The 24,742-nt window shown below is 35.7% G+C and overlaps 2 protein-coding genes across 2 annotated transcripts; both read right to left on the reverse strand.

Moving 5' to 3' along the window:
* Positions 1-12,051: 12,051 nt before the first annotated feature.
* Positions 12,052-15,426, reverse strand: LOC116138790 (apoptosis-inducing factor homolog B-like). The gene is made up of 4 exons (XM_031424461.1): positions 15,014-15,426; positions 13,463-13,719; positions 12,842-13,290; positions 12,052-12,339 (listed from the first exon to the last, which is right to left on the reverse strand). Exons 1-4 carry the CDS (start codon positions 15,124-15,126, stop codon positions 12,052-12,054), a joined length of 1,107 nt encoding a protein of 368 aa, XP_031280321.1. The 5' UTR covers positions 15,127-15,426.
* An 8,029-nt stretch (positions 15,427-23,455) lies between these two features.
* On the reverse strand, positions 23,456-24,527 carry LOC116138791. Its single transcript, XM_031424462.1, has 3 exons — positions 24,321-24,527; positions 23,994-24,072; positions 23,456-23,907 (listed from the first exon to the last, which is right to left on the reverse strand). Exons 1-3 carry the CDS (start codon positions 24,525-24,527, stop codon positions 23,456-23,458), a joined length of 738 nt encoding a protein of 245 aa, XP_031280322.1.
* Between the last annotated feature and the right edge of the window lie 215 nt (positions 24,528-24,742).

Raw genomic sequence — 24,742 nt, forward strand, 5'->3', positions numbered from 1 at the left:
TAGACCCCTAACCCAACGCAGCCTTGGGGTTATTAATTTTTCTGTCTTTAATTCTTGGAGATTGGAATTGGTATAAAATTTATCCGAAGCCCACCAATAATCCCAAAAGATAAGAATTAGCAGTCCCAAAGGGCCAAGTGGGCATAATTTTTTTTTATTATACTCTTTTTATATTATTAAACAAATTAATTTCTTATAAATATAATATAATTATAAAAATATTATTAATAATACAAATTAATTTTCATAAATATTTTATTACAAAAATATTATTAATAGTATTTTAGCTAATAATATTTTCTTTTATATTTTGAAAATATATTTTAATTAACTTTGTATACTTAATTTAATTTTTTATTTGAAAATATAATAATATACTGAATTATAATAAATACTTTTGTTTATGGTACAAAAATGATTACTTATTGGGTTAGGATACTGTAACTTAAATTTTTCACTTAATTTTTTGAGTAGTTTATCATTGTTGATCTAATGATGATAACAGATGTCAATTAACAAAGATGAATAATTCATAAGGAGGTTTAAAAAATTAAATCATAGTATCTTAACCCTTAAAATAATTAACATATCTCCCATTCAAGTTTCTTATAATTAATTACTATATAAATATTATAATTATTAATATAAATATAAATAAATTAAAATAATTATTAGTAAAATTAAGATGATGAAAATGGTATTGAATATTTTATAACTTAAAAATCAATATTAAATTAGTTTTTAAATAAATATTCTTATCTAATCACATACTTCACCAAACACAAAAAGTAATATTCTAATCCAATTCTAACATAGAAAAGTACTATTCTAATTTAATCCTTTCCCAAAACCTAATCCAATCTTGCCTTTCAAATACAACCTAAGAATGTAAGTGTTTCATTCCAAAGGTACAATGGTGTAAGCATTCCAATTTAAAAACATGTTTCTTTCCCTAAACATCAAGGAGTGTCCATGTAAAGTAAAACCTCCTAGAAATTAGGAAAATGATAAATGAACATATATTTTATTCGTCTTCACACTTCACGCTAAAGAAAATGATTTTGATAACAGAAATTAATACAGCCTTTATTTCTTTATTTGTTGAAAATCAAGGGTAACTACGGTATTTACTTAGTTTAGGGGGTGTCAGGAATATATTCAATTTTTTTAAAATAATTTCTAATTCTTAGGACAAGTGCTTAAAATTATTCCGTAATGATAAATATAAAAAATAAAAAAGATTACATACAATTTTCTGAATTCAAATTGATGATAAAATTTTACTACTTTATGCGAAATAAAATTTTGCAACAATGAGCCGCATGCCAAGTTACTAAATAACTCGGGACAACCGTTAACATAATTTATTAATAATGTTTTTAAGCATGATATAATTCTAAATGTAATTAATTGTTAGTCAAGTATCATAAGTATCAAATAGGATGATAAAAACTTAAAAAAAAAAAAGTGTAGTAAGTTCAGTTATTTTTTTAATTAAGGTTTTAATTCATTTATTTTTTTTTAAATAGATAAAACATAATATTAAATTAAATTGGGCATAACTCAAATATTAAACGTATCAAGTTTGATATTAAAAGTTTCAAGTGTTATGCTATTATTTATTTATTCCAAACATGTTTATATATATATATATATATATATATCAATGCAACTAATTTTCAATTCTATGTTATTCTTTTCAAGTTTTTTGTAACATTCGTAAATGTTATTTTATGTTTCAAGTGTTAACTTTAGGTTAAATTCCATGGATTTTGCTAATTTTGCGTAAGGTTAAACAAGACCAAATTAAATAAATAACTGGGGACAGTCAGTTATGATATCTGGTTGTACCAAAAAATTAAATAAAAATTATTTGAAATTTATTCTTAAATTATTTTAATTTTCAAAAATTAAAAAAATTAATTTTAAAATTTAATTGTGTTTTGATGTTAAAAATGTTAAGTATAATGATATTAATATCAAAGTCTTGTTAATTTCAATTTTAATGTTTATAGTTTCAGGTCCAATATTGGGAGTTTTCAATATATTATTTTGAGTTTCAAGGATTATTCTTGCTATTTATGGGTTTTCAAGTGTCTTATTTTATGTATCAGACCCAATGCTTTAACTTTCAACTTCTATATTATGAGTTTCATGTATATTTAGTTCTAGGTTTCAAACTATGTATAGGTATTAAATCTATCTTAAAATTTTCAAATGCGATGTTAAAAATTTCAAAAGAAATGTTTTTGATATAAACTTTTTTAGATTTCAAATTATATATCATAAGTTTCACGTTTTATATTGTAGATTTCATATATACTATCAGTTTTGAAGTATTAATTATAATTTTCAAATTAATGTTAAAAGTTTCAAGTATAGCATTGTTAATTTCAAAATATGACATCATTAGTATCAAGCTCCTCAAATTTCAAGTTCAACGTTTTAATAATTTCAAGTTTTATGTTATAAGTTTCAACTGCAGTGTCTTTTGTTAAAGGCTTTAAGTGTGATGTTTATGTTTCAAAAGAAATATTTTCATATCAAGTCTTTTAAATTTTATATGCTATAGGTTTCCATTTACATTGTAGATTTATGATATTACCCTTGTTTTCAATATTATTTTATAGTTTTCAAATTAATGTTAAAGTTTCAAGTTAAAATTGTGAATTTCAAACAATTAATACAAGTTCTATGTTAATAATTTGTAGTTTTATGTTATATAAGTTTAACTATATGTTTTTTGTTTAAAGTACATTTTTTTTATAGGTTTCAAATAACGTTGAACGTTTTAAGTATAAAATTTGTTAGTTTCAAACAAAGTCATTGTTTTAGTTCATGTTAATAGTTGCAGGTTTATATATGATCTTCAAGTTTTAATATGTTTCAATCCTAAGTTAAATGTATTGGTACGGATCTTATTGGTTTCAAATACAATAATGTTATTTGGTTCATGTTTTACCAATCATACTTCAATAAATTGTTCCAACCAAGTCTATTTTCTAAAACACTCACATTTTTATTTTTTCTTTTTGCACCAATTTTCATATCTTCAAAATTAAAAATTATCAACTCTCAAATATTCTTTATTACAGCATATTGTATATTCAGTTTCACTTAAATTATAAGTAATATTGTTGATAAAAATTATACATATTTTACCTATACATTTATTAAATTTAACTTCTATATGAAATATGATTATACAATTATTATTTGGATGTCATTTATTGAAATTAGATATATATTTTTGAAAAAATTAAAACTTAGTCCAATTTGGGATGCTATATTTGAAGTAATTATTTAGGGCTTTAATGGTAATAATTAATTCCAAACAAATTTACAGCATTTTATAGACTTTACTTTTAAAATTATTGTGCTTTATAAATGTTACGTATATGTTGTAAATTTGATTACACCGTTACAAATATAATAATTAAAATTGACATATTTTTCATAAAATATTTATTAAAAATCATAATAATTATTTAAATCTTAATTTTTTTAGGTAAATTTTTTTTTTTTTTTAATAACCAGAGTGTTTAAGTCAACTTCACGGACTTAACTAATCCTTGAGATCCATTAAACATCCTACAAACTCAATGTTCAAAAGTAAGTCATAAATATTAAGAGCGATTCAAACTCAAGAAATCAATGAAGAAAACAAACATTCATGACTGTCAAACCAACCCCTTGAGGTTCATAATCTTTAATTTAATTAAATAATTATTCATAAAAATAAATTTTATATTTTTTATGAGGTTAATTCACAACTCTTCTAATATATTATACCCCAATTCATATCTTGAGACGTAAAAATCTACCTGTACGGAAAGGGGGTTTGATCCCGTGAGGGTGAGGCCACTAGCGATCTGCTGCACCTGCACACGTAGAAAAACACACGCGTGAAGCAAACGGGAAACATCGGGGTGGTGTTTGCGTAGGCATCCGACGCTCAGCAAGGCTGAGAGAGGCTAAATATGTGGGCTAGGGAGTAGAGATTACAGAAGTCTAGTCGGAGACTGTGACTACGGCGATGATGTAAAGCTCTCAAGTAGGAGCTCGTGGTGTGAAGGTGTAATGTCGTTTGTCCCTGTGAGAGGGCTGACTTCTATTTATATAGTGACTGTCTGGTCTCCCAATCCTGGTGGGGTAGGAGTCCTAATGGACTCGATGCAAACCCTAGAAGAATTAGGGTCGTGGTAAGCTGGCTTACCCGTGTCCGGATAGGAAAGTGTTCTGAACAGGAAAATGACTTCGAGTAGGAGATTGATCAGGAACAAGAATATGATCAGTGGGGCGTGGGCTTGGAACACCTATAGGCCTAGGAAGTGAACTGGAACTGGGAGGCCCGTGTCCAAATGGTTTGGGCACGCGTATCTCGTATCGAATGGGACTAACTGGTTTGGGCCTCTTTGGGATTTAGGCCTGGTCTTCTCTTCACAAATGATCCTGCTTTCCTATTTGGGCCGAGGACAATTTTGGCCCTAACAATTTGTCCCCCACTCTCTGAGTTAAGAGTTTCTTAAGTTAGAGAGTAGGTAGCGATCGGCGAACTCGGTCTTTCTTCGTGGACGAACGATTGTCGGCGTGGATAAACTGATTATTGCAGGTAGATTCCTGGTCGGGTGCGTTCGGTATCCGTACATGATCCGAGATATGCCATCATGCAAGGTGGTATGCCAGATCGGTCTGAGGGGCCGAAGGATAAGAGAAGCAGGCTTCGGAGTTCACGCGCTCGTTTCAATACGTCCGACGACTAGAGAAACATCAATTCAGAGCCTGAGTGTTCGTCGGCATTCGGGTCGAGTGAGGTGGAAGTTTACTGGTCTAAAAATTTTCGCTTGGTCGGGACGCATGGACGATTAGTGGATGAGATACATGGACCTTGACCAAAGATTGTCCATTGTCCGATACGGAAGGATGAACGGGCGAGGCCCTCTACGTTCTTCTGAAGAGGGCTCGGATCGAGCCGTTCCAAGCTGATGATCGGTTGCCAGGCATTCTGGGCTGGAGAAGCATGGGGCACTTTGAATGCCTTCAGGAGTCCAGGGCTAAGTCGGTAAGAGGATCGGGCTATCGAGTGGAAAGGATATTGAGCTTCGACCATTGACTCGTCCGTTCGTCCGCTATGGAAGGACGAAGGGGCGAGGCTCCTACCTTTTCATATGGTGAGTTCGGCTGGGTCGTTCCAAGCTGGTCGATCAGGCGGGAGTTATGTGCTGGCTCGACGGGAAGACAAGGCGATTGAGCACAGCTCTCATACGACATCACGATTCCTAGGTGCCACGTATGTTTGCCACGTGTTCAGTGGGATCGACTCCTGTTTTCGAGGCGGGAAAACAAAGAGGCGTCCCAACCATTGTGCAGTAGCAAGCCGCCACGTGTCGTTTCTGTCAGGTTTCTTTTATAAAAACTGATGAATGGACCGTTCGTATCCATTGCCGTTTTTTCTGTCATTCTTTGCAACTTGTTCTTTCTTTTTCTTTTCCTCTTTTCGTTTTCGTTCCAGTTTCCTGGCAGCGGTGGTTTCCTTCTACGATTTTCGGGCGGCTTACGGTAAGTACTGTTCCCTTTCGTCTGTTCTGTTCGTTCATTTGTTCTTGCTGAGGTTTTGGGAGAGGCTGAGATATTTTGAGCTTTTAGAAGAGAGATTGGAATTTTTTTTTTTTGAAGTTTCCGGGAACTTTGAGGGGGATTTGAGGTGTTTAGGTCTTGTTTTTTTCAAAAATAGGTGTGCATTGGGATTTTTCGGTGGGTTTTTGGTGGATTGGTCCATTTTCGGTGGGTCTTCGACTGTTTGGGTGGGATCATGAAGGCAAAGACAGGTTAATGTGGGTTCGTTCGATCGGTCTTCCTGACCGAACAAGGCACTTTCTTGGTAATTGTGGGGAGTTAGGTCGTCCGGTCCATGACTGGGTGGAGAGGGGGCGCGTGGAGCGGACTGAAGAGGCGGTTGGTCATCCAGACCGACCGGGAGGGTGATTTCGAGTTGATGAATCGGTGAGCGGTGACGAATAAACTTAAGTGTTTGAAGGCAAGTCGGTTACCCGGGGCGAGCGGAGGAAAGTTTGGATCTAAATGGGTCGATCGGTTGGGAGGGTCGACCAAGGTTTGGGAGAACTTGTTTCGGGTAGGTCGATCGATATTGAGGGCGAGTGATAACTCTGCTTCCGATCTGTTCGGTTGGTATCTTGGGTCGTGGTTGCTTGATACTTAGCATTTGGCAGTTAGGAGCAAGGCTTGGGTCTATCTGTCAGGTTGGGCGATGAGCAGCATGTTAGATCTGCATCGGCTAGTTCGAGCGGATTGCGGTGGACCCAGGGGATGAGTACGAGCATGCCCCGACTATAGTGATGAGCTTAAGGCGGGCGTTCCGGTGGGCGTACGATTGGAGTCAGTGTAACCGCTCAGGGCCGAGTGAGGCTAGGCTGAGTGGCTCGGGTAGGCATAGGAGAAGTGGGGAAGACTCGGATGGGGCCGGTAGTCCATCTTCATCCGGTAATAGCTCTGAGGAAGAGCCGAGCAACAAGGCAGTGGGATACTGACTAGAGATTACCCCGGTTTGAAGGATAGTGACGTGTGGCACATCGAACTGTGATCATCCCTAGTTCGATTGATATCCGGTACCGCGGTGCGTACGAACAGGTCGACTGGGAGTACAAGGTTGGATTAGTGTTTACGAAAAGTGGTTCCATGATGGGTTGAGGCTATCTATCCCTCGCCTAGTCTGGGAGGGGCTAAACCACTTCTGATTGCCCCGTCCCAGCTTATGCGAATGCTTGGAGATTGCTGAGGCCTAAAGGACTGTGTGTTCGGAACCAAGTGAGGTTCAAGTTGCACCGAGCTGCTGTACTGTACTTCTGAAGGAGATGATAAGAGAAAGGTCGATACTTGTTGAACTTGAGGCATGATCGGTCTCACCTGGTGACCGAACTAGGTCCAGTGATGAGAACTGGAAAGACCGCTACTTCTTCTGAGGGGTCAAGAGTGTTTTTGGAGAGAGAGGACAGGGCGAGATCCTTGCGGGTTCGGAGCTACTGATAAGAACTTAATGTTTCCTTTATGCTTTGATTACTAAATCTTGATTGTGTTTTTGTTTGCAGAGCTTGAGTATAATCGGGTGGGCAAAGCGGGGACGGTGGATGTTGCGACCCAGAAGGTGTTAGCCATTCCGTCGGAGCGGAGGGACTGGCGATGGTGCTAGCGGAGTCAAACTTGAGGACCAGCACTCTTTGGGCCGGTGTAGAGGCGATCCGAGTGACTACCTTCCCCTCGTTGAAGCAGACTTGGGAGTTCATGAGTCGATATGTAACGTGTCAATTTGGTGAGTCCGGGCTGAACCCACTAACCATTGGAGAGTTGCACTTGCAGAGTCAAGATGAAGAAGTTGAGCGTCCCGAGTGCGAGCAAGTCCATCGCCCGGCGTCGAGAGAGAGGGGAGGAGGGAGTCGCTGGCCAGGGCGGACGTGAGGGCGAAAGACGTTGTGGCAATACCGCCGAGTACGCAGCCTGCAACCGGGTTCGGGGTCCCATGTACAGCTGTGGATGAGGAGGCTGGGACGATACATTCACGGTTCTGGCTACTGCATCGACTTATTCCGATGCAACTTCTATGAGGAAGCTAGCCGACTCTTTCTTGTTCCCGGCGGACGAGGCACGTCTGAACCAGATGGGTGCAGTTGCTACCGCTGATTGAGGGTATCCGCGCCGTTCAGGTATGATAGTATTATTCAGTTTTTCTGTTTTGAATTTGTTCTGATGGCAATGTTGTTGTGGCAGGTACTCACTAGCAGTCTTCATCTGAGGAAGTCTATGTGGAGCAGGAGAAACGGATACAAGATGTATCCAAGGCCAATACTAGCTTGCTCAGAGGGAGGCAACATCCGGAAGTGAGCAGGAGAGTCAGCAGCGGCTCAGGGATAGTGAGTGTGAGGTCGAGAGATTGAGGCGTGAGTTAGCCGAGAGAACCGCAGAAGTCGAGTCTCTCAGGGAGCAGTGATCTCCATGCTGATCTGAGGGGGCAGGACGAGGAGCAGATGCTTGACCTCAGCCAGCCGCGTCCATCGGGTGTTGTGGTTGTGAGCGATCAAGCTGCTGGCGAGCACTGGCGGTGCGGACATGGCGACCGATTCGGCGATAGGGATGAGGCTCATGCTGAGGATACTTAGCGTTTTTCTTGTTATGTACTTTGGGGCCTACGATGCCCTTTTGCCTGGCGTGTGTGCCATTTTTTGTATTCTGAACTGGGCCGTTTGATGCTATATATTACATTTCAATATTTTGACTCTTGGTGGTTGTTTGTGGATGAATAAACTGTTCGTGTTTTTTACTTGTAGGTGCACTTTGTCAGTATGTTACTTTGGAGTGGCCCAGTGGCTAAGGTATGTAGGCTTTATGTTGGGCTAAGTTGGTGCTTTTTTGTCAAAAGTGTAAGGACCATTCATTCGGTTTGGCCGACCGAGTGTATAGTCCCCTGGTGAAAGAGTCAAACTGGAGTGCAGTTCTTGGGTCAGATCGGGCCGACTGGGTGGTGTGAATCATAAGCCGTGCTGAGTTTCGAGACCGAGTGAGGCCGATTGAAAAGTGTAAATCGTGAATCGGGCAGGGCGATCCAGAAATGTCAGTACGAGGATCGGGCAGGGCGATCTATGGTGTAATATGACAAGGAGGGTCGATTCGAAGGTGTACGTACGTTTATCGGGGGGCCGATCTGAAGGTGTCATTGTGAAGAGCAGGGTCGATTGGAGGGATGTGTAAGTACGGGTATCAGGCAGGGTCGATTTGAAGGTGTATCGTGAACGAGCAGGGTCGATTCGAAGGTGTACATAATTATCGACCAGGGTTGATTTGGAGACGAAAACTTCTGAATAGTACTTCATTAAATATTTTGGCATGAGGTCGACTGTCAAGAGGAGGTGGATAGGCCAACTCATCCTTTTTAAATGAAAAAAAACGAAAAACGAAAAAAAAAAAAAAATAGACAAAGTTCACCTAGAAGTAGTAGCGTTGAGGTGAATGGCATCGAACTATTGTTGACGTCTTTGCCTCGGGGGTGAGCTTGCCAGGCCACTTGACGGTGGATCCCATTCCTTTCATTATTGCTACGACCTGCGTTGGTTCGACGTTGAGGTTGTACTCGGTATTTGTGGTGGTTCGATCCAAATGCCTAATATCGTTTCTCGCGGGCTAGCGATTATGCTTTTAACTCAGCCCGTATTACGTGACAAGGGTTGGTACCGGTCTGCGCTCTGGCTTCCGGTCATTCTGCCTTGACTCATACTGGAATGAGCGCTCGATTAATCTGTCTTCTTCTCATCTTATTTGGATCATGCCCGGGCTAGAGCGTTTTCCATGTGGTGCAACCCAGCTTCGTAAGTTCTTTTCAGTTCTCCATCCGGGAGGAGGCCTTTTCAAAAGCGTCCACAGTTGCTCGGGGCTACACGATGGGATATAGATCTTTCTTTGTTGAATTGTAACATATTCTCTCAGTGGCTTGCAATTCTGGTATATTCGGTATAGGTCGGCCGACCGTTTCTTAGTTTCTTGCCGCTGCGAACTGTTCCACGAAGGGTGCGGTAAGCTAGGCAAATGAGGCATGGATCCGTTAGGAGGTTCGTGTACCATTGGAGTGTCGGACCGAATAAACTAGAATCGAAACTCTTGCACATGCAAGTTCCCTAAGTGATCGGGGTATTGAGACTGTGAACATCCGCTGCTTGTACGAGGCTATGTGGTCATCGGTGGTGTGGTACCATCGTACGGTTTCATGTTGGGGAGGTGGAATTTCTAAGGCATGTCGGCTAGGGCGATCTCATCACAAAAGGGTGAATCAGTACAACAGTGGGGCCTGCTCTTCTTGGTTGGGACCGGCATTCCTGGAATGGTCTCATCACTGCCTCGACGTCGGTCACCCTAGCCAGTACTTGTTCCATAGGAGAGGAGGATACTACCGGGTCATACCGTCTTACTGGGTTTGCTATTGCATTGTTCTCGACACATTTCGTGGGTCACCCCTCGTGGGGCAGTCTGATGGATCATTCCGTCATGCATTCCTTGGTAGCATGGATCTTCGTTCATTCCTTCCGTTGGATGACTCCCATTGTCACTGTTCTATTATTCCGCCTACATGAAGGTCAGGGGAGTCGTTGGTAGTCGCTCGGTCCGTCAGGAGGATGAGCTCAAGTGTTGGAGTTGGTTTGGTTTGGCCGTTCAACCTGCGAGGGTGAACCAGCCGAAGGGGGTTGTGTTGTGTGGTGGGATGGAAGTGAGGCAGGATGATAAGGATGAGTGGTCTTGCGGATCGAGCTTTCTGTTACTGGATTGTCTTGATCAAAAGGCTAGGATGGATCGCTGGATGGTGTTCGTGGCATATCTTTGTCTCATTAGTCACACGGAGTCGTCGAGTGCTAGTGCACTTAAATGGACGCGGCCCTTTACCGGAGACCGAGGGCCGATGCTCTGGTGTGGAGAGAGGTTGCATGGATGGGATAGGGGCGCGGAACCGATTGGGGGGTACTTGGTTGGGCAAGAACTGGAGATCATAGAATTGACTCACCCTCTCTCTTAGAGACTGGTTTTCAACCCTAATGGACACGTTTTCGGTCCGGATTGCATTGTTCTCGGCTTCCAGTGCGGCCATCTTGTCTGAATTTTGTTGTACGAGAGCGGTCAAAGCCTCCAGTCTGGCCTCGAGGCCGAAGTTAGCGTTGTCCGAAGGGTCAGCCATGGAAAATTCCTCTATGTAGCAAGGTTCGTCAAGCTGAATGTTGCTAGAGGCCCCACAGTGGGCGCCAAACTATAGACGTAAAAATCTACCTGTACGGAAGGGGGGTTTGATCCCGTGAGGTTGAGGCCACTAGCGATCCCCTACACCTGCACACGTAGAGAAACACACACGTGAAGCGAACGAGAAATACCGGGGTGGTGTTTGCCGTAGGCACTCTGACGCTCAAGTCAGCAAGGCTGAGAGAGGCTAATATAGTGAAGGCTAGGGAGTAGAGATTACCGGAAGTCTAGTCGGAGACTGTGACTATGGCAGTGATGTAAAACTCTCAAGTAGGAGCTTCGAGTGTGAAGGTATAATGTCGTCTGTCCAGTGTGGGAGGGCTAACCTCTGTTTATATAGTGACTGTCTGATCTCCCAATCCTGGTGGGAGTAGGAGTCCTAATGTGACTCTGATGCAAACCCTAAAAAAATTAGGGCCGTGGTAAGCTAGCTTACCAGTGTCCGAATAGAAAAGTGATTCTGATCAGGAAAGTAACTTCGAATAGGAAAATGTTCTGAACAGGAAAATGACTTTGAGCAAGAGATTGATCAAGAACAAGAAAATGACTTCAAGTAGGAGATTGATCAGGAACAGGAATATGATCAGTGGGCCGTGGGCTCGAAACTCGCCTATAGGCCCAAGAAGTGAACTGGAACTGGGAGGCCCATGCCCAGATGGTTTGGGCAGGCCATATCTCGTATCGAATAGGACTAATCTGGCTTAGGCCTCTTTGGGATTTAGGTCTGATCTTCTCTTCACAAATGATCCTGCTTTTCTATTTCGACCGAGGACGATTTTTGGCCCTAACAATATCCATATCCATAAAACCATACGATGCAGATGTTGAAAAGTATTTGTCCTTCTCTTAGAATTTTAGTTGAAATAATATTTCAACCCAGATGAGTTTCTCACTAATTAAAGGGCTCCTATTTTTTAGCAGATATTATGTTAAACGGACCTGATGCTGATAATAGACATTAACCTTCCCTCTTAAAAATTTTACATGCATCAATCTGAATATACAAAGAATATAATAAGATATAAACAGAATAAAAATATATCCAATTGTAAACAAACAAATAAATTTTCCAATCTAATCAAAACATTGACATTTAAAAAATAAAAATAAAAACAAAGAAACCTCAAAAATACATGATCATAGTAATGGTACAGCAACTCTCACAGCAGAAATACAAAGAAATGAGCCTTCGACAATACATTATATCAAAGGATTGGTGGGGCAACTCTCACAAAGAAAAAATAAGAGTATTATGTTGTCAAACTAATTGCACTTATTATTCGAACTTGCATTACCAGCATCTAAGCCCCGGTCCTTCCTTGTTTTAGTCACAAACAAATCTTTGGATTTGATCATACCTGGAATACAGCCGCTAATCGTCACAAATGGAAATTGTGCCACTGCTTCTTTCCTCCCCAGTGAAACAATTGCAATTGCGGATCCAGGATGATATGTTGCCAGTTTGCTTTCTTTTTGTGCATCCATCAATAGCTTAATGTTCTTAGCAGTCACTAAAGCATGCTTTTGCGCCAAATACCCTTGTTTTGCTTCCTGCAATAAGGTTTTCCAAGAGATAATACAGATAAGATTTTCTATTCTCAAAGCATCAAAATGTTTATCAAGGCGCTCTATTACTCGTTTCCAAACTAATTAATATAAAGAAATACAGTTTATGCATAACACCAATTTTCTTATATGATAATAACAATCAAAATGTCAATTAAGCACTCCCAAGAGAAAGACCTGGAACCAGTTCATGTATATACACTACTTTAAGTTTATATTAATTCATATTATTAAAGAACAGATACATCAGACACTATTCCAGCCAAAATTAGGCCTTTCAACTCAAACAGGCGAGGAGAGTAGAATAGCAATAAAAATTCTAAAAATATTCAAAACATCCTCTCCTACATTAATGTTGGCATTATCCAACTGTTTTGAAACAAAAGCATTGGTTTGTGCTTAATTGAGCTAGATTTGAGGAAAATAACACAACTAAGTAACTAAATAAACACTAGCAGGATTCAAAATAAGACAGGTTAGGACTTACAGGAATATCAGTAATATCTCCAATTGTGAATATGTTCTTGTGACCCTTGACTCTTAAATTTTCATCAACCATCAACCTTCCACGATTATCCAAGTTATCCTTCAATACAGTCTCCCTAAGCCATGATGAGCCTAGTGGTATCCCTATGCACAGGAAATGGCAATCTGCTTGGATAGTTTCTCCTGCTGATGTTACATATGTGCCTTCATCTGAAAAATCATTCAGATCGACTGATTGTCCCAATTTCACTTCAACTCTATGTGATCTCAGCCAATTTAGTGCCTTATCAGCAGCTTTAGGTCCAATAAATTCCAGCAACCTTGACCCCTTATGCACTAGAGTAACCTTCTTATCCGGGTAATCAACAGCTATTTCTCCAGCAAGCTCCACACCAGAGGGACCTCCTCCAACAATCAAAATTGACTTGGCAGATTTAATCTGTTGATTCTCTGCCAGGGCAAAGAAAACAGAGTTAACTTTAGCAGAAGGAATATTATACTAGTATATCGCGAAACTGGATTCTCACAGAATAAAATTCAAAGTCTTTTTAAACATTAATGATAAAAAAGATGATCATAGTTTTGAATTGCCTAAAGCTGAATTCTAACACAATGGCCATACCTTTTTGGTAGTGATTAAGTCTCTCGGTCCTTGTTTTGGGAACATGCTCCACATGGCCAGTGGCAATGACAAGATAATCATAAGGAATAAAATGACCATCTGCAGTCACAACTTCATTTTCAGTGATATTGGTTGCAGTAGATGTGATAATACGTCCATTGATGAGGTAATCTCTATGGTTAATCACTGTTCTTTCTCCAAATGACGGTTCCACCATTGTCCTCAAATTTGCCCATGTTATCTCAAAATACTCTTTCCTGTTTCAAATTTAATTTTATTCTTAGAGTCAAAGATCATAGCAATTAAATATAAAAAATTATCCATGATAGCTATCTCCTTCTTTGGCTTACTACTTCTGGATTTACCAAACACACTTCAGTTAAATGTGAAAAATGAAGCATAAAGAGATCATAAGATAATCCCGGTACTACACTCAATCATGGTAAAAAGAATGACTTTAGTTGTTAGAAGAGTAGCATTGATCATGATAAATCAATGCAGACTATGAAGTGTCTTACTGTTGGATATTTGGATGTGGTAATATAGCTGGACCATTGATTAGCAATAAATAATTACACATAGATAAATAACCTAGTAACCATATAACTACTGCAAGAACTGAGACTCTATAATGCACTCTCTCTCTACCTGTATGGAGTCTGCCCTCTACCAATCCCACACACAAAGAACTACAATTATCAATCAGTCAACGTTCCCCAGTCAGCTCTCCACCTTCAACCCATCTTTACCAGAATTGTTATATGATTCCTTAAATGTCTATTACTTAACAATTCTTCACTTCTCAGTGGAAAAGATTACAATCATCAATCAATCGCAGCACAATTATTAGCATATATAAGAACTTTGTAACAAAGACTGACATGCAAGACCTTGCAACCACTCTTACTATTTTCTTAATTACTTCTAGCTTCAGTGTGCTGGTATTCCTATATACTTTCCATCTCCAAAAAGCATAGGATCTGGTTACTTTGACCATAAATGGATACTCCAAGATCTTACACTCATGATATCACATCAATATAACAAAATAATAAATTTAAACATTTTCCAGCATAACAGAATCAGAATCGATTTGTTTTACTATAAAATATTTATGTTTGTAACACTGTGTTGCACCTGATGGGTCTAACATAGTAGAAAATTATCCTAAAAGTAGAATCATATTCATGCATAAATGGATTAACGTTAACCTCTCAATTATTCGTTAATATTTTCTTTTTCAAATTGAATTAGATCATTCCTTTGATACTCCCAGACTCCCAACGCTTGTGACTTAATTCTTAAAACTGAAATTTCAAACATCAACTTATCTTTTAATCTTTCAAAGAACTTAATAGTTGAAACCTAACTCAATCAGCTAACATTTCAAATCTCAATAAAACAGTGTAAACTGGGGTGATTTTTCCAATTTATGAAATGGGTTCCATTTGATCTCATCCCTCTCTTCATAACAACTTAAACTCAACCATTTCATCATTCAAAAACAGAACAATGAGAAATTAAAAAGAAACGAAAAGAGAAAAAACTCACGGGTCAATGAGGGTAACATCAGCAGAGTATTGAAGAGTTTTAGCAACGAGTGAACCAGCCAAGCCTCCACCAATCACCACCATTCTTTTTCTACTTTCTCCGCTATTCTCCATGTCTTCTTAATTACTCAACTTCTCAAATGATCAAACTTTAAAAGACAGAATGGTTTTACGATATAGAGAGAAGTTCAAAAGACCCACCCAAGATTTATAGTTGGCGTAGTTGGTGTTGAAGGTCAAGAAACGAATATGAACAGAAAATAATTAATTTTGACACGCTTTGGCATGTTATTTGGTTGTCAAAGATTCATTTTGCCAATCTTTCCATAATTGCATATTTTAAATGTTGGAAGAGGATTCTAGAGCCTTCTATCAAATAATACAATTCAACTGGGCCTTCTCTTCTTTTTATCTTTTGCGTATGCTTCAGTGTAAATTAAGCCATTCTCCTTCTTCTTTCTTTTTTCCTCCGTTTATGGTTTCTGCTTTCTAGAAGAGATAAAAATGGAAACCCTGAGATATGATTCCATAACAAAATTGTTCTTCAGTTTTTTAAAATAACAAAATTTCCCCTATCGGTGGTAAAATTTGAGTGAACCGTTAGATCGTACACAATTAGAAGTTAATGTATATTTACAAAATTACCCTTTTATCATCTTTTTTAACACGGAAAATTTAAGGGTAGGAGGACCTTTGTCATTTTAAATACTTCAGTGAGATATTTTTTAGTCAAATCATACCCCAGGGGAAAAAAATTGTTAACTGCTTCTAGAATGCATAAAGGGTAATATAGTCTTTCTACATTCCACTATCGCCTTCCAGCTCAAACTTACTGTAGCATTTTCAAAAGCTAGTATAAAAAATTATTAAACATTCATTATATAATTTAAAAAAATCCTTTTTCCATATTTGAAGGGATATATGACATTCAACTTGGATTAAGTTTATACAAGATCGCGAATCCATTGAATTGCAGTCATCTGTCTAAAAGAGGTTTTAACATTTTTGTCCCTAACCTTAAGGATTTCTTCTATTCTGGTCTTAACGTTTTGGTGACTAACACTTTAGTCTCAAACAATAAAAAAGTCGTTTACTCTTTATTTTAATATCGGAATGCTTAAGTCAATAAAATATTTGTTGTTATTTTTAAACATCTAAAAGTGCGTGCTAAAATTATTAATTCCTTTTACTCAAAAAAAAAAAAAAAAAACTTAAAATGATAATTAGTAAAAATTAAAAGAACATTAATCTTTACTTTGAAGTTTAAGTTATGTTTTGAAGTCCCAAATTTAATAAGTTAAAAGACATTTGACCCGATAACAAAATTTTTAATTTGATATCCTATAGTTTATGTCAAAATAATATTTATATATTATTTATTTATTTAACATCTTAAAGTGCATCCTAAATTTGCGAATTTGTTCTATATAAAAATTCTAAAATTCATTATTCTATTTATACTTGAGATAATTAAAATCTCTAATGCCTAAAAGAAATCAATTGTCAAAAGTGAAAAATATGGCTCTTTAACATTTTCTAATTTAGTGATTTTTCAAGCAAATAAAGTATAGGAAAATATTTAGACTGTCCTTAAAATTTTCAAATTTATCACTGGGATGATAATTTTTGCATTTTTTTTATCAAATGGACCCTCAAAGTTTGAAATTGTAAACATGGACACCCTTTTGCCCTAACTTTGTTATGCTGCTATTTGTGGTATATGAGCAAGATGATAACTTTGGTCTTATAAGAAAGTGTTGGGGTAAATGGTAACTTATGTTTTATAAGAAAATGTTTTATATATCGAACAACAATGTAATAGAGTTAGGATAAAGGGGTATTTGAGATAAAAGTTTTAAACTCTAAGGTCCACTTGATAGTGCAAAAGGGTATCCATGATACAAGTCAAACTTTAAGGGTCTATTTGATACAAATATAAAAATTATCATCCAAATAATAATGGAGAAACCTTAAGGATAGCGTATGATATTCTCCCAATAAAGCACCAAAATTCATGATAGTGATGTACTTCAATTATATTTAAAAAAATAATAATAATAATAATAAAAGAAGATATTTGTTTGGTATTAATGTTTGCACATACGTCAGCATATATATATAATACTAAACTTACTAACTTTTCTCACCCACTTCTCTTATTCATTTATGGGGAGAATGAGTGATGTGTGAATCTTATGCTAAACCTTACTGAGAAGTGAGTAAGACTAGTATTGCTTTATATATATTTGATTTTGAAAGCAAGTATTATTATTTAATGTATTAATCTTAGATGAAATACCTATTTTGACCCCTCCAAAATTTTGTCTACAATTTTATAGATATGAACTTTTAATATTAGGAATTTTAATTGAAAAGTCACAGAAACCTTTTCTGTCATTTAACTTTAATTATTAAAAATTAATATTTGAATAGCAAGTTATCTATTTTACCCTTTGACAATTTTAGGAAAGCTTTACACATTTATTGTGTAATAGTCATTATTTTGGAACTTTAAAGTTGTAAATAAAATATTCAAATTTCTAGAATATGAGACGGATTATTCACTTGAATTTTCAATTTGTTTAATTATAATTTGTCAATTTCTAATATACATAAAAATAAATAAATATTTTGTCTTCTATTGTCCTTAATCTGTGCCCAAGGGACACGTTAAAACAACCCTTAAAGAATTATTGAAAGTTGGGGTGGGCATAAGTACCCGACGGCGGACCCAGCCCGGGCCTACCCTCACATTTAAAAAAAAAAAATTATTTATATAGTCCCATACAAAAATTCTATTAATAAATATATATCTAGACTTATTTTAATTTTTTTAAAAATAAGAAATATTATACATATATCCAAACTCATAAAAAACTTGTTATTAATATATATATTCCACACCTATATCATATTAAAAGTTTTAAAACCCTCTCCACTCTTTTTTACGTCCATATGTTTTTTTATGATTTTATCTCTAAAATTCTTTATTCTTTCATTCTCTCTTTCACTTTCTTCATGTTATTCGTTCTTAAAACTTTTGAAGATTGAAATTGTTGAAACTTTCACTCATTAAGGTGTCACAATTAACTTCATTTTCCGTTTTCTCAATTTTAGGTATGTGTATTGCTCATTTCATTTTAGCTTATTTTATGGTTGAATCATGCTTATTTTTGGAGGTTTTTTATTCTAATTTGATGGAAAAAGACATGGATCTTATGAGTTTGTTTTGTGTTTTGTGTTTAAGAATGTTCCTGCTTTCTTAAATTAAACCTTAACTATATTTTACTGAACGTTATTCTTCGCCCTTCACCCACCACTTTCCTATATTTCAAACGTCACCGTTTAACTGCTCAAAATTATTAAAGAAATTTGAGTTATTATCTATGTTTATACTAAGAAAATTTTCCATTTTTTTATTAATTCATATTAAAAATCAATGCAACGTTGACTTAATTTAAGTTTTAATTGACTTTAGTTTAGGCTAGGTGATCAAAATCATAAAAATTTATATTACAATCTTTGAAAAAAAAAATTAAAAGAAAAAAAAAAAAAAAGAGGAGAAATAAGAAATTTTTTTAGAACATTTTTGGTGGATTATGATTGTTGTAAACTCTTTTAATTATATTGGATTTAAGTAGATCGTTAGATTCCCGTGGTCTTTTACTCTCTTTAATTGAAAAGGTTTTTCCACGTAAAATTTTTTTTGTGTTTCCTTGTTATTTTTAACATAATTTACTCAAGGTTTTGTTTCTTATAAATTTATTCAAGTGGTAATGTATTGTGTTGTTGTATTATTTTCTTTCAAATTATTGATATTATATTATTTCTTTTACTTAAAGTTTGTTGATTTTTTTTTAAATTTTCACTAGTTGTTTGACAAACAATGGCGGAGCCACGAAGGCCTCTCCTCGCAAAAAATCCTGGGTTCGCCACTGAATTAATACCCACATAGCTGAACCAAACGATTAGACCTGATTGGTTTGATTATGTATGCTATATCTAAACTGATCAATTTAAAGGTTTAAGAATTGATTAAATCGATTTGGTTTTTGGGTTAATAAAAAACCTTGAATCACTTGAACAACTAAGAAACCCTAAGAATTATCTTTCTGAAAATCTGTTGCACAACACAAAAACAATGATGTACTCTGTTATAAAATGTAATCCAAAAATAGTACAAACATGCAGTAACCAAAAATGCAGCAACCACCAATATTGAGTGCAGTAATAACGATTAAGCAAAATATAAAAGAAGAGAAAAGGGAGAGAGAGATGACACCAGATTTATAGTGGTTCGGTAATCTTAACGATTACCTACATCCACTCTTCAGAGCAAGAAAAAGAAAGTTTCACTATGAGTTTGAGAAACCTTACAGAAGAATCGGCTCACCCCTTTACACAGGCACAAACCCGATACAAAACCCTCTGATTTTACACCCGTATACCCAGATGCTCTCACCACTCATACCACCACAAAATAGACAGAAATCAGTATCAATTTATAAAGCAAAAGAAAGACTAAACAATAAGGACAGCTCACACCTACCATCACCGTTGATTCCATGGACGAACCTCGGATTTCCAGCACAGCACCTCTAATTGATTTCTCTCTCTGTTAACCAAGAGAGAATCCAGAGAAGTGGGCTGCGCACAAGACCTAAAAATAGATTAGGTCATTCGAAGATAGCAAATAGATTGAACTGCCCCTCAAGTCTTAACAATTTACATTAACCAGTCATACTACAAATTTGACTTCTACGAGTGTCATCAAGTGCCACATCACAACATACTCAAAACAGAGTAGCACCAAATGGTATGTGATGTGCCAAATTGTCTCCAACAATGAGGCATTGTTTGGTATAACTTTCCAAATTATTTATATTGTATAGCGTGTGAGGACCACTGACTCAAAAAGATACGTGTAGCTTTTATTTTAGTTAGACAAATCCATATTAATAGTAAGTTGTCTATTTCATATGCATGTTTTGGTATTAGAATCTTATTATTATGGCAATATTTATCAAACACATGATGGACACTATTATTATTACTCTAGTCACCGCTTGCGTTTGATCTGTCAACTATTGAAGCGGTTATTTAACAATTTCATGGCAATGTAGCTTATGAAAATTCATGTTATAAGTATTTACTTGATTTTTAGCTTTAAATTATATTTTAATCTATATTTTTTAAATGGAAGATGAAAATTTTTCAACTTCAAATAGCCTAATCAATGATGCAACCCAAAGTATATATATGGGAACATTTTAAAATATGTGAGCTAGGAAAATATAGTTATTGCAATAAGGATTATATTTACTGTTGAGAAAATTATTAAATTATTTATCATTTGTTTAATTGTACTTCGATAACATACAAATATTTAAGTTCAAAAGATTTTAATCCAATAATTATAAATAGTTTTTTTAATATTGGAATGCTCAAGTCAAAAGAATATTTGTTGTTACCTTTTAAACATCTAAAAGTGCGTGCTAAAATTGTTTATTCCTTTTACTTAAAAATTTTTCTTAAAATCATAATTAAAAAATTAAAAAAAAAGAAAGGCTATGTAAAACCCCTCCCTAGCCAGGTATTTCCTAAGTATCCCTTGGCCATTGAGAACCTAGAAAACGCATGCCTAGGAAAGAAGTTTATTTTAAAATCCTATTTAAAGAATAAGCTTGGTAGTTTAAAAGCATATATATATATTTGCTTAATTAAGTTTATTGTATGAGTCAAAAAATATAGTTTCCTTTCTTAGAGTAAATTATGAAATTCATAGTAATACTTACTAAAACATACACACTTTTACAAAATTTACTAGCAATTTGATTTCCTTTATTAACACAACATATTTACTCCATTATAGAACATGGACAGATTTGTTGCAATATGAAATATGAACATAATTACTACACTAACAACTAGCAAAACCATTCAACAGTCATCATTGAAACATCCCTTTATGCTCATAGCGTCCCTCAGAATCCTCTCCCAACTTTATGCCTTAATCCTTACCTGCAAAACATTTTAAAACATTTCGTGGGGTGAGCGCTAATCGCTCAGTAAGGAAATATGGCCATTTATAAACTATTAAGGTTCATTATACAAGTATATAATACTTAGGACCTTACCTACCTACAAAACATGACCTTCATTCTTTGACATAACAAGTTCATAAAACATATCATACACTTTGGACTTTTGTCATAAACATAAGTCATAACATAACCATACATACTATAACATAGAACATACATACTATAACATAGAATATATATGACTTATGAAATATTCATGTACATGACATGCTTATTTCTTTTGTCTTTATACTTGATGGTTTCATTAGTCTTTGTTATCCGATCGGATTCATTTAAACCATTACCTTGTTCTTGGTCGTCACCTCAAAGGACTCATGGTTTCCATAAGAATTCCATTCCTCTGATCTTGGTTTATACCTCAAGAGACTCATGTAATTCATTCTTTAACATTTCATAAATTTTTTCATAAGACAACTAAATAAGCTATATGCATTACCATTATGAATGCAAACATATGGACTAACATCTCCCATGCTCAATCATACTATATTCTCCTAGTACACTTCTTAACTTAATTCATTCTATTTCTCATACAATACAAGGAATTTCTGTTGTAAGATTATTCAGGGGTTTATTAGAATTAAAAACAAATGGGAGTTTCCATTAAGAAGGTGGATGCCATATAGTTCGTCACTTTTCAAGTAATTTTTCCCTTATCTTTCAATTCGAATTGATTTTTGGCTATAAAAGTTTTAGGTCTATTTCTCCACTTTTTAACACTTCAAGAATCAACTCAATCGGACTTCTATAACTTCAGTTATGACCGATTCAGTGAAGCATGTACAGTATAAGTCCTAAAAAGTCAAATCCGAATTCTATTCATTTTAACCATGTCACCTTCATTTGCACATTCACATCATTTGCCATATCATTCTTAGTATAAAAGGCCATAAAAACCTCCCTTTTTATAGAACCAAAAAGTGCCAAAACATCGTCCAACTACAAATCTCTTAATTGGCATAATCATCCTCCATATGCACACATACACCAATCAACACACCCATTTAAACAATCCATAACCAAAACATAGCCTCACACTCATATTAACATAAATAAATCTAAGTTTCATAAACCCTAGGTGTTATCAATTGTAGTCATAAGGGAGATTTTTTTTCCTTACCTTAGTATTCAAAGCACAAAGACACTCCTCCTTAGCTCCAAAGGTTCACCCTTTCTACCTTACACACATAGCCACTTATGAATTTCTCTTTTAACTAAAAGATCAGAAAAACTAGGGTTTTGAAACTCACCTTAAACCCTAAAATTGAAGTTCTTTAGGTGTGGATGGTGATCTCCTTTGAAAATCAACTTGAAATCCTAAGAAAATTTGAGAATGAAATGCTTGGATTAGTGGCTTTTATGGTGGATTTGAGAGAGGAAGAAGAAGATGATACATTTGGGCTGTACAAGGTCGACTACTCTCTCTTAAAACCTTGTAAATATTTATTCCATTATTACTCTAATGTGATTGGTCAATAAAAGTTAGATATAAGGGTCATTTGGCATAATTTTTTCATATAAGGGCGTTTTGTTCATTTCTGCCACAACATAATAATTAGCACTCATTTAATGCCATTTGACTTCTTTAAAACACTTAACAATTAAGCAATCTCATTAGGTAAATGACTAATTTACCCTTGGTGCGCTTTTATGGATACGTATTTCATATGGATTTGTATGAAAAGACCATTATACCCTTGGTTACCATTTACGCCATTTAACCATATCAATCAACTTTATGACTATTCTACCCTCATTTCTCTTCAATGACATCACCCCTTACACTTTATAATGGCCATATCTCGAAATACATGTAAATTGACCATTTTACCCTTCCATTCAAAAAAAAGAAAATTACTTGAAAAGGTAAATTTCATACCTTAGGGCATCAGAAGAATACCGCGGGGTTTACAGGCTCCATTTGATTCACTATTTTGACACCTTTTAGAATGGTTTTTTTGAAAAAAGTTGAGTTGAGTTGAGTTGTATTTAATATAATAGGGTTTGAATTTGAATATGTATTATATTTGAGTTAAATAAATTGATGAATAATTGTTTAGTATATTTTTTCAAAAAGGATTTTAAGATAGAATATTTTGATGCATTTTATTAAAAAATTTATTATTTGATTATTGAACTTTTCAATTTACATTTAAATAATATTAATTAGTTGTTTGGTAATTTTTTTATCATTGAATTAAAAACAAATTCTCCGTAATAATTTCAACTACTAATAATCTAATATATCATTTAAAAACACGGTATTAATACACATCTAAATTAATAATACGAAGCTACTAATAATCATCCCTCAGAATTCTTCGTACCCCAATATTCAGTTAACAATACGAGATGGACTCATGTTCTGCCCACATAGCATAAGTTATGCTATCCCTCACAATTCCCATGTCGTCTGTATTACGCAGAGTTGGTTGATTCGAACCCGTCCCATTTCCTTCCTCATAAACTCCATCGGCATTAAACTTTTGGAAGATAGGGTCGTTCATATCGAACCTTCTGATAAAATTATGAATTACACAACATGTCATAACAATTTTAAATTGCTTCTCTAACGGGTAATTGTTCATGCCATCAAGAATGCGGAACCTTTTTTTCAAAACACCAAAGGTCCTCTCCACAACATTCCAAAGCGATGCATGTCTGTAATTAAACAACTCCATAGGTTCAAAAAGGTTACAACGCGCATCGGGAACATGATAAGGAACTCGTCTATGTGGGGCGAGGAACCCACCTCTGTTCGCATAACCTGCATCTACTAAGTAATATTTGCCTATAATGAAATGCTGAATGTTATTTGAAGAATCATAAAAAAAATGTTTACAGTTTAGCTAGAATATATAAAGAAGTTAGTTATACCTGGAGGAGGATGTGGAAAGCCCGAATCAGGATCTTCTAGAACTGAATTTAGAACCTTTGCATCATGGGCAAATCCTTCCTAGCCGGTGACAACATATGTGAACAACATATTAAAGTCGCAGACGGCCATCACATTCTGCGATAATGCCCCTTTACGATTTCGGTACGTATCGGCTACCTCAACTGGTGTCCACACACGTACATGTGTACCATCAATCGTTCCAAGACAGTCTTGTCGACAAAATTGCATTTTAGTAATATGTGAAGATGAACAACAATTATGAAACAATGAAGTTAACTACCAACTAATTAAAAATAATTAAGTACCTTAAATAATGGGTAGTAGTTTGGGTTGGTCGATATCTCCAATGGAACATAAGTGAAGTCAGGTGGCTTGATAAAGTCTGACGTTAACTCCAATATCGCATCACAAACTGCATGGACATATCTAGAGACTATCTCACCGGAATGTTGGTAATCCTCCATACAATCACTATTTGACGCATTTTTCCCAATTGTTGTCAAAAATATCATTACTTACTCTTCAATACTCATGTGCCTGGTTACTCGCAATTTGCCTTGTTGTGCCAATATATAACATAAGGTCTGAAAACATCGTTTGCTCATGCAACACTTATTGTATATTCTTGTATGATGACCATTTAGTAGTTCCACCATATAGTCGTGACCATTTAATGCAGATGTATGTATAAGTTGGCATCCTTGCATGCTGAACTTTGTTTCATATG

The sequence above is a fragment of the Pistacia vera genome, unplaced genomic scaffold, assembly GCF_008641045.1.
Source record: "Pistacia vera cultivar Batoury unplaced genomic scaffold, PisVer_v2 Contig344, whole genome shotgun sequence".
NCBI classification, from domain to species: Eukaryota; Viridiplantae; Streptophyta; class Magnoliopsida; order Sapindales; family Anacardiaceae; genus Pistacia; species Pistacia vera.

Excerpts from the sequence above, each read along its gene's own strand:
- LOC116138790 (XM_031424461.1), bottom strand. The coding sequence starts at position 15,126 with ATGGAGAATAGCGGAGAAAGTAGAAAAAGAATGGTGGTGATTGGTGGA. Across the intron at positions 13,720-15,013 it reads GATGTTACCCTCATTGACCC|GAAAGAGTATTTTGAGATAA; the intron begins GTGAGTTTTTTC and ends AATTTGAAACAG. Across the intron at positions 13,291-13,462 it reads ACTTAATCACTACCAAAAAG|AGAATCAACAGATTAAATCT; the intron begins GTATGGCCATTG and ends TTGCCCTGGCAG.
- LOC116138791 (XM_031424462.1), bottom strand. The coding sequence starts at position 24,527 with ATGATATTTTTGACAACAATTGGGAAAAATGCGTCAAATAGTGATTGT. Across the intron at positions 24,073-24,320 it reads ACTACTACCCATTATTTAAG|GAAGGATTTGCCCATGATGC; the intron begins GTACTTAATTAT and ends GTCACCGGCTAG. Across the intron at positions 23,908-23,993 it reads CTTTCCACATCCTCCTCCAG|GCAAATATTACTTAGTAGAT; the intron begins GTATAACTAACT and ends ATTTCATTATAG.